This window comes from Pecten maximus, chromosome 19 (assembly GCF_902652985.1).
Source record: "Pecten maximus chromosome 19, xPecMax1.1, whole genome shotgun sequence".
Taxonomy (NCBI): Eukaryota; Metazoa; Mollusca; class Bivalvia; order Pectinida; family Pectinidae; genus Pecten; species Pecten maximus.
In genome coordinates, this window is record NC_047033.1 from 10,542,794 (window position 1) to 10,564,643 (window position 21,850).

At 34.8% G+C, this 21,850-nt stretch overlaps 2 protein-coding genes across 2 annotated transcripts; one reads left to right on the top strand and one right to left on the bottom strand.

Moving 5' to 3' along the window:
- Window positions 1–971: 971 nt before the first annotated feature.
- Window positions 972–10,722, top strand: LOC117317856. The gene is made up of 13 exons (XM_033872814.1): window positions 972–1,407; window positions 2,046–2,168; window positions 2,677–2,757; window positions 3,297–3,362; window positions 3,916–4,005; window positions 4,435–4,738; window positions 5,129–5,411; window positions 6,367–6,603; window positions 7,241–7,317; window positions 8,517–8,621; window positions 8,775–8,992; window positions 9,250–9,414; window positions 9,554–10,722. Exons 1-13 carry the CDS (start codon window positions 1,205–1,207, stop codon window positions 9,801–9,803), a joined length of 2,202 nt encoding a protein of 733 aa, XP_033728705.1. The 5' UTR covers window positions 972–1,204; the 3' UTR covers window positions 9,804–10,722.
- Window positions 10,723–10,773: 51 nt separating this feature from the next.
- On the bottom strand, window positions 10,774–13,331 carry LOC117317857. Its single transcript, XM_033872815.1, has 4 exons — window positions 13,076–13,331; window positions 12,203–12,451; window positions 11,542–11,784; window positions 10,774–11,351 (listed from the first exon to the last, which is right to left on the bottom strand). The coding sequence occupies exons 1-4, from the start codon at window positions 13,085–13,087 to the stop codon at window positions 11,088–11,090; spliced, it is 768 nt and encodes a 255-aa protein (XP_033728706.1). The 5' UTR covers window positions 13,088–13,331; the 3' UTR covers window positions 10,774–11,087.
- Window positions 13,332–21,850: the final 8,519 nt, after the last annotated feature.

A 21,850-nucleotide genomic window follows, 5' to 3' on the forward strand; every position in this document is an offset into this window, starting at 1 on the left:
AGATACTTTAATATACCTGCTTCTACAACTAGCTCCTATAAAAACAGTCTCTTCCCCTCTTCTATGAACTGATGGAACTCTTAGATCCTTCTATTAGAGATTCTGTATCTATCTCTACCCTAAAAATAAGCTTAAAACTGTATTCCCTGTTTTTATTTCTCATGTTTTTCTTGACTGTAAACCTAGAGCATTAAATATTCTATTGTGTCAGTTGCGTAATAAGGCCAGTAACCTAAATTTTGATAAGTTAATAGATCATCTAGTTCTTGAAGGCTCATGCATTTGTGGACCAGACTTTGAAGAATTTGGTTCATTTTTTCTTCCAGTGCCTACTATATTCTACCTTTAGGCATCATATCACTTATTTAATTTACATATACTTTTATGTGGCGATATAGATTTATCTCAAGAAATTAACCTATATATCTTAAATCATGTTTACTTATATATAAAGAGCACTAAAAGATTTCAACTATTATGATTATGTTGCTCATCATTATTTTCCATGTCTTTCCTTTATGAAATTGTGTGGAAGGTGTGCTGTTTATACTATGTATAATTATTATACCTATCTGCAACCGGTCTATGGAAAAGACTTATATAGGGTAATCCTGTTGTCTGATTCTATTATTTCATATATATAAATATAAAAAAAAAAAAACCAACTTAACAAATGATAATAATATACATAAATAATATTTAAATTTCTAATATAATTAGGTTTATTGATTGTATGTATATTGAACATGAATTTGTATATATTTGGAATAATAAAACAATATTTGAATTGAATATATATTCCCTGTGAGCTAGATACGTGCGTGTGGTGTGTGCGTGGAAGGCTGATGTACAATGATTGTTTGTGTTTGTCTCCCTTCCATAGTGCGGGACTGATGACGACTTCATCGTCATTGTCCTACATATGACTCGCCACACACATGCATGTCGCACGCACGAGAGGCCGTCCTTAAAGGGACTATATGGTTAGAAAACACTATGAGAAATGGATATAAAACGTTATATTTTCTATGAGTATGTTACAAAACTAACACTTTCTCTTAATTACAAAAATTAAAAGTCACTGCAACCATTTATGATATATATCTAAAAAATAAAGAAGGTAAACATTACGGTCTCGAACTAATTCATAAATTACCGCTCGTAGCCTGAAAAATGCGCATGCGCATAAACCAAGAAAAACAAAATGGCTGACGCAAACCAGAAAAAACGACGAGGTCCTAAAAGTTACTTGACGGAAAGTGCAAGAAAACGAAGGAAAAAAGAATCAGAACAGAGAAGAGGAAAGGCGAGAGTCTACATCAGCAAGGAGATAGATAGATGGCGAAAGATAAAGGAAGATCTCGCACTGGAGACTGATTCTAAATTAGCGAAGCTGCTTATTGACAGGTAAGCTTAACGCTACGGTATCATGTTAGATGTATAACTGTACTGTATATATAATAGATAAACGTATTCAATATTGCCATTGATAGTCCGGTACCCCCCGTTTAAGCATGATTATTTTATTGAACTTCTCTACTGAAAGTGTCATCTGGTAATGGTTGAATAGTAATTGTATATAATTTCACAATAGTGACACAACGTGTTTGTTGTTGAACGCAAGGTGGGGCCCAATTGGGGGTATTCGTTCTGAGGAAAATTGATGTGATGAATAAATACAAGGGCTATTTAAATATTATATGGCGGTACTGGTGATATGAAAATAAACGACAGTGATTATAAACATCACAGTTATAATAAACAGTGCAACATATGTTATTAAAAAATATAAAATGCATATGAAATTCATTAGACGGCAGATCTAGATCTACATATATATATGTGACGGCAGATCTAGATCTACATATATATATGTAGTACATATATACATTAATGATTATCATATATGGCAGCAAAAGTCCTTATTATTACCATTTCATATACATTTTGTATAACACAGTAGAGTACAAATGTCATTTTCAAAAAAAAAAATCAGTATTGTTTTATATTCAAATAATGAATGGTATTGAAAATGTCAATTTCAGTTATGAATTTAAGAAAATATCAGATAAATCCACCACTTCAACCGGCCACATCTATATGCATTCCACACCTGCAAGAAGATATATACCTGCACAAGAGTGTTCAGAAAGTGAAGTCACTATAAGGTATGTTTATATGATTAAGTTTGAGGCAGTTGAAAATGTGGTGTAGCATGGTATGTATAATGACCGTTATAATTACAGATCACACATACACATACATCACTTCTATTCTGAATTTAGGACTTGCATTATCAATCATTTACTGTCAATGAAGCAAGTTAAGAATAAGATGTATAGTGTTGGTGGGCAAACAATTGCAAGATAAACAACATCAACGATTTATACAGTTTGTGTTGATTTGATTTCTTTTATTTTGTTTTCCAACTGTTGGTAATTCTATGACTAAAAAGTTTGTTCTGTATGTTTATGCGTGTTATTTATGTTTTTTTAAATTAATATTTTAGGTGGATGACTATCTGTTTGGTCTTTGAAGCTTTATGCACACATGTATTTATATAATGATTTCAGCATGTTTCTTTTATATATATGTTGCTAGATAATGGATATGTTATCATGTAATTAAGTGAAGATTTATATACATGATGTGTATATAGGTTCTCTTTTTATTTAGTGGTTCAGAAATGTCAGGAGTGTTTGTGCAAGAATCTTGGAAAGACATGTCATTGCCTGGACCATCCACAAGTGATTTTCAGTAAGTACAGTATGTACATGTACCAGTATGTATTTGCATTGCTGGTTTGTAATTCGGAGTACGAGGGCATTCTATAATATTGATTTATAAGTCAAAATGATCTCAATGCATATGTTCAGCTCAACAAACCTCCATCTTTGCATTCAAGAAAAATGAGCTGCGTCTTTTCAGAGAATATTTTATAGTTTCACAAGAGAATTATCTTTTAGATAGTAAAACCTCTGTCGTCTGTGAATAATGAATCTGCTATATATGTGTGTGTATGTGTGAATAATGAATCTGCTATATGTATTTTCTTCTGTATTATGTATTACATAGATAAACAAATTACATTGGAAAAATGCTTTGAAAAATAAACAAACTGAATATAAATATAAATACTACAGTTGTATTTCTTCTTCAGACATTTCAAACATGATTGAAATAAATGATTTATCTGAACTGCAGTGTCCAGAATCGTAGGTAGAAGTAATATTTTTAGGAAGAATGATCAGTACTACAATAAACAATTCATGTCATTTATTATATCTATTTTGAAGGAAGCAACATATTCAGAAGGCCGATATCGCTACCAAAGAGGCGAGCAGCTTCATAAATCCTTTTGAGTAAGTTTCATTGATGTATATTACTGTGGGGTTAAGGGCTGTGGTTAAGGTGTCCTGACACTTTATCACTAGCCCTCCATCTCTGGGTTGCGAGTACGAAACCTATGTGGGGCAGCTGCCAGGTACTGACCGTGGGCTAGTGGTTTTTATCCGAGTACTTGGGCTTTTCTACACCTCAAAACGTGGCACGGCCTTAAATGACACTGGCTGTTCATAGGACGTTAAACAAAACAATCCAATCCTGTGGAGTTAGACTATCACATCCCAGAGTTGAACTAAAAAATTGTTTGCTTTCTTGTTTTTCTACATTTTTTGCATTTTTTGAATGTATCAGAGGTTTCCAGCTGCTTATGAATGAAGACTTGAGTATCACAAATTAGTTAAGTCAAGTACGCAATATTATTTTTATTTTTCCAATATTCAAAATTATACCAATTTATGTATTTTAATTATTTATTCACAAACATTTTTGAGACAAGCTATGCTGTTCTACAATAGCTCCTGTTATGATTTGTTATCTGTTTTCTATATTTTTCTTTTCTCTTTTTGTCAGCTTAACAATAGATGTCACTGAAAATGTCGACGAGGATGACCGAACCACTGATGATGAGGATTATGAACCAAGTTTCGACATCACTCTCAGGTACAGAACAATTCAAAATGGAATGTTATTGTGCTGACTATTCACTATTACATTTGCCGTTATTTTCTGTTTCAGGATAAAAATTGTCAATAGTACTGTGTTAATAATCAACTAGGTTAAGCATTAACACAAATTATAAACAATATGCAAAACCATACTTGTCTTACTTATTGGAGCCAAAAAGGGGTAAATTTGTGTTCATGAATGTCATCAATAGACAAGCTGTGTTATTCACAAACAGTTTTTGCATTCATGAGTAGAAGTTTTATTTGAAAAGTTTTATATATGTTAATGCATTGTTATTCCTGATCACAATCTTATCTGATCTCTTAGCTAAAGTGATCTCTTTGAAACAAGCCTACCATGCATTTTTACAACTATGCACAGTTGTGCTTCATATTTTCATCTGTATCTATTATGAATTTTCAGACCCAATAAATGTGAAGACTTCGAACACCTGGCTGTCGGAGATGTGGAATTTGGGTCAGAATCTGTAGCTTTACCAGCAGAAGAGGAAGAAAGAGAAGAGGAAAACATGGGGCCAGGTATCCAGAGAGTGATGGAACCAGGCCAGTCTCACATAATGACTGATGATGAATGTTTCTTGACGTATTTGCAGCCTCTGCTGACATTGGCAAATGTGAAGATTGAACATTTTTGTAAAGTGAAAGGATGCAAACTTAGTGTTTACATTAAACATTCTGTTGTTGGTTCAGCTTTGTATTTGAAATGGGTAAGGAACTATGTTTTTCTGTTTTATTTTCTGTATAAAGAATGGATGCAATAAAATATAAATATATATATATTGTGCATATGATTAGGATGCCATTTACATTGTAAAACTTGTAAACCATTATATGTATAGGAACGACTTTTTCATAGAAGTGTTATAATTATTGTTAGTGTCCATTTACATTCAAGTGCAAGTAAGTTTGAGGTATCAAAGTGAAAAAATCGTTTTGGACATTAGTAAGAAAACAATAGATATAAAATGGAAAAATTGTGTCTGAACATGTTTGTTAATATTTTTGTTTGCATATGTAAAAGACACTCTGGCTCTTTTTTAAGGTAGGACTATAAACATTCATGAGATGTATCTGTACATAATACCATTTATTTGTAGGTATGTGATGCCGGCCATATGGCATATCGATGGTGCTCACAGGCCGTCATGTACAGACGTCTTCACGCCGGAGACCTTCTAATTTCCTCAGCAACACTATTGTCCGGAAACAATTTTACTAAACTAGCACTGTTTGCCAAATTTTTGAAGATGACATTTCCGTCAGCAGCCACATTCAATAGAGTGCAAACAAGTTATTTGGTGCCTACCATAAGTGAGTTTTGGGATAAGGAGCAGGAGAGAGTGAATGCTGAATTTAGGGGAAAGGATGTGGTTATTTTAGGTAAGTGAAGTTTTAGTCATTGATGACTGTTTTCTTCTTGAAATATATATATAACCCTAAATATTGTATGAAAAGTGACAACCCCAAGTGTTATCTCCCTCCCTTAATCTCTATCTATCTACTATTTTTTCCTACTTCTCTCTCTTTTTCCTTATCTCTCCCTTCCTCTGTCTTGCTACCCCTACTTTTTATCTCCCCCTCTCACTCTAAGTTTATCTAGTTTCTTTCTCCACTTCTCTCTCTTTTTTTCTCTATATTTCCCTCCCTCTTTCTTGCCATCCCCACAATATCCCCTCTCATTTCCACCTTTCCCCTCCACACTATCTCTTTCCCTCTCTCAATCTCACTATACCTGTTGTTTCACTCTTCCTCTCAAAAAATGATTACCGCTAATGTCACTATTTTTGTGAAAAAAAAAAGAAATTATAAAAGAGATACATACAATATGTTTTATGTCGCATTGAAACCATGCATTGATGCTGAGAATAAACTTATTCCTACCTGTAAAAAAAAGTCATAATTGTATGTGAAGATAGATTAAAAATGGATATGTTCTGAGGTATTGATCATTCTGGTAGACAGTTTGTCCCAGAATGCCTTTCGAGGTTTTAGCTCTCCTGTTCAGTATCTCTCTTGAACAACAACTTGTCAATAATCATGAGACACAGAGACCTAATATTGGGATTCTGTGGCATACTGGGGTGAAATACAATAAACTTTGTTCAAATGAATGACCTTGGCCTACATTCAAGGTAACAGGGGTCAAAAAGGCTGAAATCTTTATAAACACAAATTTGTCGATTGTACAGACACTCCAAGACCTGATATTATGCCAATAGTATGTTGGAGCTAAGGCTGGCAATTTCATTGACATGAATAAACCTAGCCTTCTCTGATGTATGAATAAAAAGTGGTAATCAACTTTGTATCTGCATAAATGACCTTTATATTATAGGTGATGGGAGAATGGACAGCCCAGGGCACAGTGCCCAGTATTGCACATATACAGCAATGGAAAATGAGACAAAGCAAATCATTAATGTTGTCACCTTGGACAAAAGAGAAGCTGACAGAAAAAGTGGAAATATGGAGAAACTTGGTTTCCAGAAGACCATGGAAGAGCTGTCAGGGAAGGGAGTAAAGGTTGTGGAAGCTGTGACTGATGCTCACACACAAATTGGTGCTGTGATGAGTAAGTAGCTTTGACATGTTTTGTCAGTTTAGTTTCATTATACAAATGTAGTTTGATTACTGTAAAAAGTACAATGGTAGTGAATACATGCACATGTGTGTATCAACTTACATTTGTCTTTCAATAGCTTTAACTTAGATTGAGGTGATACATTGCATTTATAATATAATTATAGGTAGGATTTTGTAAAACAGATAGAAATATTTCAAATGAGCGAGATTATGTCGGTGTCCAGGGGTTTAATGTTTTCTTTCCAAAATTCATGAGGCTAATCTCATTTTCTGGATCTGATATGTAAATCCCAACATCATTCATGGAAATGACAAGAGACCAAGCTTCCAAATACAGTATTGACTATCATTCAATTTTTCAATGCACCATTGAATTGACAGAGTTTGCTTTTATGATACAGAAGTGTATGCATGTTATTGATATAAAAGTTGGTTTAATTGTCAATGCAATTCTTTCTCAAGAACAAAATGGACAGACCATTAAAAAGTTCAATTTCATTAGTAGGAAATATGAATATGCATTTTACGTACTTTTTAAGTAAGAACATTTCATGAGATGGGGTGTGATAATATTTATTGCAGTAGGAATACATCATGCTGTGATAGTTTCTCTTTTTTACCTGCAGAAAAGAATTACCCAAATGTAAAACATTCTCATGACATCTGGCATGCTGCAAAGAATCTAGGAAAGAAACTTACAGCGGTGAGTGCTGACTATGAATTAAATGATTTTGTAACTATCTGTTATTATTGTTCTGTATCAGAGATATGGATGACCTAGCTCAAAAATTTTACTCCTGGCTGTGATTTGGTGTTTTGTGACTGATTTACCTTAAACTTGGCAAAGATGTCCAGTTCACAGAAATCAACACTCAAGTATAAAGTCTAGGTCAAGGTCACAGAGTCCAAAGTCGATGTCAAACTTTTATCCTTTTTACTGATGAACATTTATTAATGACACTTTGAAGCAGTGTTTGTCAAAATTAAGCAATGATTCTACTGACAAAAGGTCAAGGTCACTGGAATTTGGTATGTTTGTAAGGTTTCTTGCCCTGTTAACAGCTCAGGTGATGTCGTTGTAGTAGCTAGTGGCTACTGCATCCAACAACATAAGTGATGTTCGCTGCATGCCATGAACAATAATTAGTTACAGTGTCTTTCTGAAGTGTCTCTTTCTTACCTTTTCGAGAAACACACAATGCTACTGGTAGGTAATGTCAAAGTAACTCACCTCAGGTCCTCAGCTGATATTATGCAGTTAACACTCTAACCAATAGAGCTATCACAGCCCCTCACCGCAGTGAAGGGTTTAGTAATTTTGGGCCAAATGTCAAAGACTAATTGGATCTCTTACTGTGATCGTGTAAGTTGATGGGGACGATTTGAAAATTAAAAAAAAAAGAACTACTGAAGAATATAGATTGAAAGTATTTACATTCCTGCTAATATAGAGGTGGAAGGAAGCAAGAGTCACCTCATTATTAATGTAGATTGCAATGTCAATCATAAAACCTATATGGCCAATATATTACCACAAGACATGCAGGATTCTTGATGAAGTGTCACAGTTCCGGTTATATTGTTAAATGTCGGATATTTATTTCTCCCTCATTTGTTTTTATTTCTTACATATTCTGAACAAATATTCATATAAAAAAATAATTAATATAAAGTTAGTTACAGCATTTATAACACCCTACTCGATTAATTAATATAGCAAAAACCAGGTATGATAGAGGAAATATGTACAATACAAATGTAGCAATGAAGTTTATGTAATATTGATGTATGAAAGCCATTCCAGAAATGGTGATCTTGTATTATCAGTTAATTTTGAATACATAGGTTGATAAAAAATTGTATATGTTACTGTTCATCTTTTATTTGTTTAATGCTGTGTAGGAATGTCAGACAAAGGATTGCAGACCATTGAAGCAATGGATTCATGATGTTGTGAACCACTTCTGGCATGTCTGTCAGAATGCCAGTACATATTCGGAGTTCGTGGTTAGTATTTTTTGTATCTGTAATAAAATAATATTTGGCACAAGAGAAAAATTCAAGAATGTATTACTTCAAAATCATTTCAATAATACAAAAAAAAATGAATATTTGTAAACAATAACTTGCAATATTATAAAGTACTTTTTGTACTTTCAGGGAATGTGGGCAGGTGTTTTGCACCATGTCGTTGGTGAGCATTCGTGGGGTATTCCATACACAGATGATGGAGTTGCTGAATGTTCACATGGCCCCTTGTCTGATGTTGAAGCTGTAGGAAAGTCTCTGGAAAAGGGCAGTACAGCTCACAACACACTGAGGAAGGTTGTGCTCTACAAACCATTCCTCAACAAAATACACTACTTTCTGAACTTTAGGTAAGGATACCAAAAGGGCAAATAGAATAGTATATAAATATTCTTTTATAAATCTGATGTGAATTAATTTTTGAGGAAAAAATCTGTTAATTGGTAAAGATCAATACAGCGTTACTGTATGCTCTGTAATATTGCATTCCTAAAAGAAGGGGAAAAACAGAGTTGAAATGTACTAGTATTTATCATTTGAAAAGACAATGTTTACGTTCATAATAATCTTTGAACAGAAGTTATTCTTTCTTATATTTGTCTTACAGAAGTACAGCAGAACTTGAAAACTATCACCAGTTGATATTAATGTATGCAGCCAAAAGGTTTGCTTACACTCCGCCTGTTTACAAGGCACGCACCATTTTGGCAGCTCTTGACTACAACTTCCACATCGATAGAGAAACAAAGAAAAATGCAGATGGCTCAGTAAGGTAAGGATTGTGATATTGCCAGTTCTGGTAGTTCCTGTTATATATTTATTTGTACATGACATAATGGCTGTCATTTCTGTGTGTTCGGATGAACTGATGAACTGATTGCATGACTTTTAGGATTTTCTTTTGTTTAAAGATACCACAGAACTTACAACAAGAAAAGTGCAAGGTGGTCCGCTGTGCCCTACAAAGTGGAAAAGAAATACAGCTACATCAGTGACCTGATTTCTGCTGTAGTTGAAAAGAGGCTACTTGATAGAGAAGGAATGCATAAAAGCAAGACGTTATCGCCCTCAGATCCCAGACATATTTCCAGTGTTTTAGCCCCCCTGCCTCCACCTCCTACTGCCACATTAGTAGAAGAAAAAAAGTCAAGACTTAAGTGATTCTAGTGTCACAAATAGGACTCAACAATCTGCTGGCTACTCCTCCTTAACCTTAGGAGATTTCAACAAAACTTGCTACAAGGCTACTGTCATTATTCTATGAATAACCTCATTGGGGAAGTGGGGATGTTATGCGTTGGCCCACAACAGCTGGCTATTATTATTTTTAGTAATATGCCACATAAGCTTTGGGTTTCACATGTGTTTTATGTTTCAAAATTCATGTGCAAAACTAATCTACTACTTGTCGGATGGAAAATGTATGTCTATGAAAAGTATTGTGTATGTGCCAATTATTGTGTCACAAGTTTGGCTTGTTCACACATTTTGTATGTATGGTGTGATATTCACAGGTATGATGTATGTGTGACAAGTTTGCTAAATATGGTGTATATGTGACAAGTTTGCTAAGTATGATGTATGTGTCACAACTTTGCTAAGTATGATGTATGTGTCACAAGTTTGTTAAGTATGATGTATGTGTCACAACTTTGCTAAGTATGATGTATGTGTCACAACTTTGCTAAGTATGATGTATGTGTCACAACTTTGCTAAGTATGATGTATGTGTCACAAGTTTGCTAAGTATGATGTATGTGTCACAACTTTGCTAAGTATGATGTATGTGTCACAAGTTTGTTAAGTATGATGTATGTGTCACAAGTTTGTTAAGTATGATGTATGTGTCACAACTTTGCTAAGTATGATGTATGTGTCACAACTTTGTTAAGTATGGTGTATGTGTCACAAGTTTGTTAAGTATGGTGTATGTGTCACAAGTTTGGAATGTGTCTTTAGTATGGTGCGTGTATGTGAACATTACAGTGTTTGGGTATGATCATCTGTATTCATAGCCTTTTTTGTAGTGAATTTGTCTACATATTTTATTTGGTGCTAACAATGAAAATATGACACAAGTTCTTGGATTCTCGTTGTTTTATTTGGCACTGACACAAATTTTCAGTAACCATCCACATTATCTAAATTACAAGATTTCTTACAATCTTCCCATGCATTATAATTCAACATTCCTTAACTACACATAAATATGTCTAGTGTTTTAAAATCATCATAACAGATACATTAGTGAATATCACCACTTCAAAACATGATTATACAAACTTATCTATAACACGTCATCATTATACAAACTTATCTATGACACCTCATCATCATTCAACATCCATGGACATTGGTACATAAGTGAACATATTTCAACAATTCATCATTTACATCATACTTATCATTAGACAAATACCTTATATAACACATATTTGATATCAATTAAGCAATCCTGGATGCCTTGAAACCAGTGTACTGTCCAAAGTCATCGGGGAACCTGTCTCTAATTTTCCAAACCGCACAGCTTGGGATGACCCGTCTGTCACCAGTACCAAGACGACCAACTTGCCACAATATATATTGTCTGTAGGCAGCATGCCTGTTGGCTTTCTTCCAGTCCTCCTCATTTGGCAAAGCAAACATGTCTTGCCTGTAAAGGCGTGCTAGGGCCAAGACAGCTTCGTCCAAAATAAGAACTTCGAAATCCTGATGGGGAAAAGATGGAAAATGTGTGTAAATTTCTAAAACAAACTTATTAAAAAACTTTACATTTCTGTAATTAAGCTGCAATAATTCAACAACAATGATAACATAAAAAACAGAAGTGTATTTTTATGAGATAATTCTAGCTACATATGTATTGCTTATTATGTTAAACAATTTAAGACAATCTTACCGGAAGCAAAGTTATACAATTTGGTGGATGTTTCTTGCAGCAGAGCTTCTCTGGTTGTGTAGGCATTTCTCTGCAGTTACCACACAAACACCAATTTGGACTGTTTCCATCTGGTCTGGGATGGTAACCTCCACTGTTTCCACTACTGTCTTTGACCAGGTCAAAAATCAAAGAAGGAAACTGCTGTGCTGTCTGATGCAAAATATACTTAGTCTCTTCATGTGACATCTCATCAATTCTTGTCTGGAATAGATACATAAATAATCTTTGTAAATGACACTTCTGTAAGAAATTTGGGTTATATAGTTACATTTGGATACTAAATAATTGCATAATGTAACCTGAGACAGAATGATATTTTTACAGTACAGTGATCTACCAATACATTTAGTAAGTCTGTCTATTATACATGGTAGTAAAAAATAGCTATTATACATGTACATATGTACAGGATCCAGAAAATTAAAAAAAAATATATATTGAAATTATTACTGAATAATGATATGATCACACAGGATAGATAAAATAAATGAAAAAGTGTTATATATGTATTCAATACCCAGAAATGTAAAATCGCTGTAAAAGCAAAGTTTATTAGCTGTTGTTTCTAATAATGGTTTGATATGGTTGGTAAATTAAACGATTAGTATACATCAATTACCTTCAATATTTCTCTTCTGGCTTGCAAGCTGGTTGCTGCATTTTCTGCCCTGTCACTTTCCTGGCCCTGACGTCTTCCACGGGCTCCTCTTCCACCAACTCTTCTCCCTCGTGCTGTGCCGGTTCTAGATCTATCAGAGCTACGACCTATGCCTCGTCCCCTGGCACGTGAACGGCCTCGCCCTCTTCCCCTAGCTCTGACAGGACTGTCTGAACTTGAACTTGTTCCTTGCGAAGCTGGTGATGGAGTCTATGACACAACAGAATATATAATTAGCCAGCATATATATATATAGTGTTGATGTCCCAAGCGATTGAAATTTTCTTATAACATAACAAAGGAAGAAGGAACATAAATGTAGAAACATACTGGACCTACTCATTACTTCTGGCATTTATTCTGCACAATTAAACTTTTCACAATGATATACATGTAGCCTAACACTGGTGTGTCGTACATGTATGTCACACGTACATGTGTAGTACTGTTTATTACTTGCATGTATTGATACCAAAATGATTAACGCAGAATTTATTGTAAACATTAAATATGATTGTATACAAAGAAAGTATCAATACCTGTGCATTTCTGAAAAAAATACAGCCACAAACAAGCTAAAATCTGATTGAATTACTGAATACAGCTAGTTTCTGTTCCGATTGTAATTACCCTTTTTTGGGCCCCACTAGTTGAACGGCAGTGATAGACATATATATTTATCGCACGACAAAGCCCAAATAACACAAATTACCCAGCTCGATTGTTGAAACTTATATATTATAACACTATAGAATCACTTTTTGCGAACATAAATTAGCAGAAAGGCGCAAAGTATGTGTTATACCGAAGACATGTGCGTTTGTTTACACTTACCTCGTAATCCATTTTTTCTTTGCGACGGATTTAAATGACTGCGTCACGTGACAAGCCATGTGACCTTTTCGGCTTTCTCCGTAAGCAACCGAGCGTGATATTATTTACAACGTAAACAATGTTCCGACCCCGAAAATATGTACAAAAACACCCAACTTGACGGTGTAGCCTCTTGTTTCGCTTAATTATGGATATATCTTATTATTCAAAGGCCAAATTCTTCAATTCCTGAGGTTGATATCTAAGGTAATAGTCCCTTTAAATGGCATTAGCTGTTAATAAGACGTTAAACAAATACACCAAACCTACATATAAAACATACTACATTTACATATGTACAACAATGTTAGGAATCTAATTTGAAATTATAAACCATGCAATGTCGATGTACCATCAAAAAATGGGAAATTACCCGGGGATCCATATACAAATCTTATGCAATACAGACCCTTTGTCATAAGACATTTAATTCTGCTTTAAACATAGTTTTATTGTTAAATATTACAACAGGAATAGGACACAAGTTATCGCAACTTAAAACGCCTTCTTCCAATAATCATTATGTACATAATATGAATTTACAATATAATACCGTATATAAAATTTGTATATGATGTAAGAAAAGACAGAGATGAGGGACAAAATGAAAAGTAAATATGTTCATGCCAGTTAATTTAGAGAGAGAGAGAGAGAGAGAGAGAGAGAGAGAGAGATGACCTAAAATCGATTACTGGATTTAATAAAATTTTGAACATATTGAAAAATATAGCCATTTTGTTCATCAGATAGTTTAGGAGAACCCCAGAGAATAACATTAAGAGTCACATTACAATAGCGGGAGAGATTATCAAATAAAGTTTCACGCTTTCTTCTGTACAATATACAATCAAAAAAATAATGATACACGTTTTCACACTCTTTACCACATGCACAGGTTGTATCATTAATTATATTTACTCTATACAAATCATAGTTTAAGCTACTACAAACATGTCTTAACCTTGTGTGTAAAACATTTTATTTTCTATTTCCAGTTAGATAATAAATAGGTAATATATCACGATTGTTTTCTATTTTGGATTTAAATCTACTAATGGATGGCTGTTCTCTGATATCAATAGGTAAATTATTCCATAACCTAACAGAAGATGGGATAAAGGATTCATAAGAAGTAGACAATCGAAAATTTGGAACGGTATAGTTTTCTTTATTTCTAACATTATACGAATTACGTTCACCTACTCTTGGAGGAAGAAGATTGCTGAAATAGGAAGGAGTTAAATCATTGTGGAGTTTATACATCATTGAAAGTTTACGGAACTTTCTTCTTTCAGATAAAGGTTGGAGCTGAGGATTCTTTATATAGAGATTGTTTGCTAGAGAAAGATGGCATGCCGGTAATGATTCTTGCTGCCTCAAGTTGAGCTTGTTCTAGTTTACTTACATCTGCCAGAGAACAACCATCCCATACCTCACAAGCATATTCCAATACAGGCAACACAAATACTCTATAAATTCGTAATAAAGTTTTTCTACTCAACAAAAATTTGAATTTCCTTAACACCGATACTTTTTTCATACATGTTTTAATATTTCTGCTATGTGCAGGGACCATTTTGCATCCGAACTGAAAGTCACACCTAAATGTCCATGGTTACTAACTAGTTTCAAAGTTTCTTCTCCAAAAGTAAGGTTCAAGGGTGGAATATTTTTTGAATTTGTTATTAGCAATACATCAGTTTTTTGTGGGTTAAATTTAGTGAGCCAGTCTTGAGACCATTTATTGAGTTTTTGCAAGTCATTATTAAGAGATCTTTGAATGTCTAAAAGAGATGATGAAGAATACATTAACGAAGTGTCATCAGCAAATAAACGAGATATACTATTCATATTATCAACAATATCATTTATATATATTAAAAACAAAAGGGGTCCCAAAACGCTTCCCTGTGGTACGCCAGCAGTCGTGTAACCTGTATTGGAGTACACATTTTTAACTATAACTTGTTGCTGACGATCAGAAATATAATTTTTTAACCACTCTAGAAGATCACCGCTAATACCATATGTTTCTAATTTAATTAACAAACCCTTGTGCCATACACGGTCAAACGCTTTGGAGATGTCGCAAAAGATAAGACATGCGTGTTTTTTTTTCCTCTAGTGAACAACAAATATTGTGGTAAATTTCGATAAGTTGGTGCACTGTAGATTGACATGACATGAAACCTGACTGTTTTTCATAGAAAAGGGAGTTTTCATGAAAATAGTTGTAAATGTGTTTAAAAACAACTCTTTCAAAAACTTTACCGATACAAGACAGAAGAGTAATTGGTCGATAATTGGACACTAAATGTTTATCACCCTTTTTGAAAAGGGGAAGTACAACGCCTTTCTTCCAGATTTCAGGAAAACTTTTTTGATTAAAAGACATATTAAACAAAATTGACAAAGGTTTACATATGGAATTTGCAGTAAATTTTAACATATGGTGACTTATGGTATCATGACCAGATGCTTTCCCTAGTTTAAGAATTTTCAGAATATCGCAAACTTCGTCGGATCTGACTACAACGGAGTCAAGGAAAGAATTAGTTCTAAGATTAAAATTTGGTAATGGAACCTCCTCCCTATCATTAATTGTTGAAATAGAACAAAAATAGTTATTCAAAATATTGGCTTTTTCGATATCACCAAGTTCAATATTTCCACTATCTGGGTTCGTAAGTGGTGGAATAACTTCCAGCGACTCAGATTGTTTATATAATTTACGAACAAGTCTCCAATAAGATTTAGGGTTACTAGTGTCAAGCTTATCAATAATGTCCCCAACTTTATCATAAAACAACTCCCTTGCATGCTTTTTCATATTATTGACCTTATTTCTTTGTTGTTTATATTTTGTTAGATTGGAAATGGACTTAACACGCTTGAATACTTTACGGAGTCTATCTCGTAGCCGCATAGCTTTCCTGAGTTCTGAATTCATCCATAGTTTATCTTGTGGTCTAATAACAACTGATTTTTTTGGTATACATTCCGAAGCATATGATAAAAACTGTTCAGTGAATCTAACACTGGCGATATCAACAGAATCAAAATTTTGGAAAAATGTTTCCCAATCAAAAGTATTAATCAAATTCTTTAACTTATTAAAATCTGCATTTTTATATGACCAAACTTGACGGGTATAGTTACGGGATAGACTAATGGGTATAGACAGAAATACTACACATCCGTCATGATCACTTATATTACGATCTATCTTAATAACATGAGAATCTGTACATCTAGAATTATCACTCAATAAAATAGGGTCCAATAAACTATGTCTCGTCAATCCGTGTCTAGTGGGTTCATTAATAACATTGGTTAAGTCCATTTCCAACATAATTTGATTTAAAATATGGTTATGCGATATGGTAAAAAAATCAACATTTATATCTCCAACAATTACCACATTCGTTGTAATTTCTAAGGCCTTCTCAATAGAATATTTAAAATTTTCCCAAAAAGGATGACATGAACCTTCCGGTCGATATAAAGTACACAGTAATGAAATTTGCCTGTCCATTTCGATTTGTATCCAAATATTTTCTCCATGTACAAATTCAAGATCGTATCTTCGAATACATTTCAACGAATCAGAATAATATACTAATAAACCTCCACCTGAGAAATTTCTATCTTTTCGAAACGGCTCCATAAAACCCGGTATAGTTAATTCAGAAAATGGTACATGGTGATCTAAATGGGTTTCGGTAAAGCACAAGATATCAAATTCTTCTGCTATATTTTCAATATATTCCAATTTGTTTCTTATACTCCTAGTATTTAAATGAAATATAGACAATTCATTTTCCGCGGGACCAGGGTTTGATTCTATATCCATGTCCAATATCAACAGTAATAATAAAATATTGTAATAAAATATGTTGTCAAATTGTGACTGTATACACATAAAGACGAAGGACATCAAACTTGCTATCAAACTAGATAAAATATCTAAAAATTTTTTTTAGCACTGATGTGACCTTTAAATGAATCTTCTTAAAAATTAGTCCCCCATAAGCTACATTGTAAAAACTTCCGATAGAAACTCTGTGCCAAATTGCGGATATATCACCTTCTAACCATTATCAAAATTAGTCAACCGCACAGTGATCCCATCGGAAACATTCACAATAATAGCATTATAAACTATTCCGAGAAAGAAAACGGCTCTTGAATATACATATTGGTTTCGGTCAAGGTCAAAGTTTAGTAAACAGTAGACAGATAGATAAAAGAGAAAGAAAGATGATACAAGTAAGGATAAAGCGAGAAGAAATATAGAAAATGGAACAGAAGTATGTAATGACATAACTAATTGATCGAGAGAAAGTGAAGATCGGAGATGCTTACGATAATAAAAATAAATGAACACTGATATTTTCAAGAGATAAAGAGAACAAGAATAATGTTAAATGGTACATACACTCATCAGTACATATCTACACACTTAGTACACAAGTACGCTGGAACCCACATGCATACTATATGAATACATCATATTTGCCACACACATACACACAGGCAAGTTGCAAACACACCTCACTGCGCACACACCACTAAATCAGCTCCGTCATTGCGCACGCGCCCTACAAATTTCACTTGCACACGCTCTACAAATTTTTCATGCTTACTATAGAAAAGAAAACAATCTTTGCCACACACACATATTATACACATAGATTCAAAGCTAACACGACTCACTGCTTATAATTATAATAATACCAACATACCTCGCAGTAAATATTTGCACAAGAGATAAGCAGAAACACGTACATGTATATCCAGAAGATAACATATAAGGCAAGATGTAGAAAAAATATCAAACAAAAATGCATATAATAATTGTACACTTGAATAAACTGTACAGTGTATCTCCTTCCTCGTGAAGTTCGAGTGACTTGAACAGGGATAAATGTATTACAACATAATTTATAAATTTTTAAAAGGTATCTACACACCTAGCATCTAGCTAATGTAGGTAATGTACACTTACACTGTCCGTGTTGTAGATTGAATTCATTACAGTTGATTATTGAAGGACTTAAAATTACGAGGAATATTCTTTGTTCGTAAAATTAAATACAAAAAAACAAAACAAAAAACATATAATAATTGTACACTTAGATAAACTGTACAATGTATCTCTCCTTCCTCATGAAATTCCAGTGACTTGAGCAGTGATAGATTTAGCACAATAAAGTTTATAAAAGTACATCTGTATAGGAACGTCAAACATTGTTGATGAGGAATGCTGTTTTGAAATTACAAATGATAATGTTCTTTTCATGAACGTAGTCGATATAGCATCATATAGTGTACTATTGAACCAAAGAATATGATTGTAACTTATCATTTAGAATTATTAGTGTTGAAGAGACTGGTGATCAGCGAGCGTGTGTCGAATCGTTCAACTCATATGCAAATAGAATAGGAGAGTCTACTACAAGTTATAGGTAGGGGAGCAAACTATTTGACGGCTCCATATATGAATAGTGTGTAGGTCCACGACAGAGTGAGAGAGAGCAAGACACCCCTCGACATTTCTATCATGCGAAATTACAGGGTCATCGAGGGGTCACTCAGGCCCGAAAGAAGCATTTGTAGTCTAACCACGTGTATGGTTTTGTAAAATAACATGACTTCAAAAGTGTTCACGTGTACATTCGCTCACACTTCAAACATGGGAATATAGTTCTACATTGTACGTGTAACAGCTAAAATAGCATAATTATTTAGTTTTATAAACACCATGCATATTTCAATTGAATAAAGTAGCAATTGTTAGTTGGTGACAAGACATCATCCACTAATTTGGACGGTGTGGGACGTATTCATAGCCGGGTAGAAGTTCACCTATGTCTTTCAATGACACAATCATAATAATCACAATAAGACATGCATCCCCTGAATTCATTACAATGACATACGAAAAGATCTCCGGGTAGGCCGTAATAATTGTACCTGCTGCCCCAATTGCATGATCGTTAGAGGCGACTTTCTTCTTCCTAATGTCTCCCTTGACAATGCCTCACTTTGGTCTTAAGCAGTGCGTTCGCCCCTGTGAGGAAGGCTTTTGGTTCTGTCCCATGGCCGAGACATACGAGAGTCTTTAAAAATGGTAGTTGCTACTCCTGCTTAGCGCTCATCATATTAGGAGTGGGACGACTGGTTCGCCCGTTTTCAGTATAATGTGACCGGGTGGGGTGTCCTGCTGGGTGTCTTCGGCAGTATGCTTCAGTGAGGTAGTACTTTAAATCGGCAAAAGTTTTGGCCTATCACAAGGAGACTTAAAACGAACATACCGCAGCCTCCAAAAACACACATACGCACTCACGACACGCATGCATATCGCAAACACAGGAGGCCGTCCTTAAATGACCTTAGCTGTTGATAGGATGTTAAACAAATAAAACCAAACCAAACAGTTTCAGAACGCATATATAACTTTACGTGTACCTGTAAAATGAACCTAAGTCTTTTGAACCGTTTCGAGACGCATACTTAAATAACGAGTGCCCGTAAATAAGTTACAGGTACCCGTAAATCGCCTCCAAAACCGTATGCAACTTACGCCAACACATACCTACCGTAAACCGTACGCAACTTACGTGAGCGCGTTATATTTACTTGTTAAATGTAAACGAATATGGCGGCCATCGGTTTTTTATTGCATCAGGAGGAGCACCAGCGGGCACTGAGAAGGGAAATGGTGTTTAGCTAGAGACTTAGGTTTGGTTTGGTTTATTTTGTTTAACGTCCTATTAACAGCTAAGTAAGGACGGCCTCCCGTGCGTCAACAATCCTTCTTTGCCAGAACCATAGTCGAATGGAATAATATGCCTCCAGATATTCCAACTGAAAGTTCCATTCGAAATATATCAGTAGGTGGTAACAGACAGCTGCCCTGCAGGTAGGGCGTAAGAATTGTACCTGCTGCCCCCATTGCATGATCGTAAGAGGCGACTAAATTCGGGATCTTATCTTTTTTATTTCTGAACAACTTTCTCCTTCCTAATGTCTCCCTTGACAATGCCTCAATCGGGAACCTCGGCACTTTCCGTAAACGAAAAAATACCTCGGGAGTAGAAGGCGGAGTAATACAGCCAATGTATGTCCAAAAAGTCCTTCCGGTGGAAGGATATTATTATACGTCGCCGGTAGTATACACCTGTCATGGCCGACTTTAACTCATGTGTTAGTTATGCGAAGCAACAGATATGTTTTAGACATGATCTAAAAGAGAAACAGCTACAGTGATTGAGGGCGTTATTTGATGGGAAGGATGCACTTACTTTTCCCATACAGCGTTCTCCCTACCGGCTATGGGAAAAGTATCATTTTCCAACTTCTCCCTTGGTTTTTCAGCGGCAACACCATCTAACGCGACCTGGTATTTTGATTATAATTTGTCCGCTTAGTAGCATCATCCAGGACCAAGTGATAGGCCTACGCAGCAAGGGTATGCCTGCTTGTTATTTGTCTGGATTATCTGCTAAGACGTATGAGAGAGAAGAGTGTGATAGTGACGAAGAGAGTGAGGTTGACCATGACCATGACTTGACAATGACGGATACGGACTTTGAAGACTTAGCCAAGGGACATTACAGTTTGATATATTCGCATCCCGAATCTGCCCTCGACAGGAAATTTTATAGATTGCTACGGACAAAACTGTACAAGGACAGGATGTGCTGTGTTGTTGTGGATGAGGTGCACATCCATATTAACAACCACGGTCATTCAAGGACGTGCTACATGTAAGTTAAGGAACCAACCTGTGGTCACTACAAAAGTAGACCTAATATAGTTCCCGATATGCAAATGAGGTAGCTAACATGTCGACTTTCTTTCTACTCCCGAGATATTTTTTCGTTTACGGAAAGTGCCGACGGTTCCCGATTGACTTTAGTTGAGCGTTCGCCCCTGTGGGGAAGGCTTTGGGTTCTGTCCTCTTGCCGAGACATATAAGTTATGGAGCAAGCTTAAAACTTTAATCATCATCATAGTATAGTTATCTGCATCATTTTCAAATTTACCTGTTCAGCCTCCAATTGATATATATTCAACATAATAATGACACAAAATAAAAATCACTCCGCCTAACATTAGCCTTTGGACACTTTGATTTCATAAGCAATTTTTGCTTTTCTCGGGTTCATGGATGTGATTTGCAAGTGGCCAGGATCTGTACATGACACTTTTATCCTGTCCAATAGTGAAGTTGGAACAACTGTAGGAAATGAGATGGATGGTTGGTTGCTCGGAGATTCCGGGTACCCACGAAGGTCATGACTTCTTACTCCAGTCGCAATTCCTGCATGAAGAAGTGATGAGATGTAGGTTACTTTATAGTTTCATGAACCTGTCATCATTCACACTGTAAAACTAATGTTTGGTTTGGATTGACAAAATATATAGGTAAATGCCCATAATACTTTAATTGAAGCCCAAATGCAGTACATGTATATTAATTGCTTGGCAGTTAAGTTAACATTTCAAACTTAATATTTAACAAAACAATACAAAAGCATCAATTGGATTTATTTTTCATTTAAACAAATATCTCCATATATCTTTAAAAAATAACAACACAACACAAAGATAACATTAATCACCACACTCACTCTTGCTCATGTTTTCTGAAAGTCAATATTAAAGATGGACGAAATGTCCGTGCACAACTTATCCAGCAAAAAATTTGAACTCCAACTATTGTTTGAA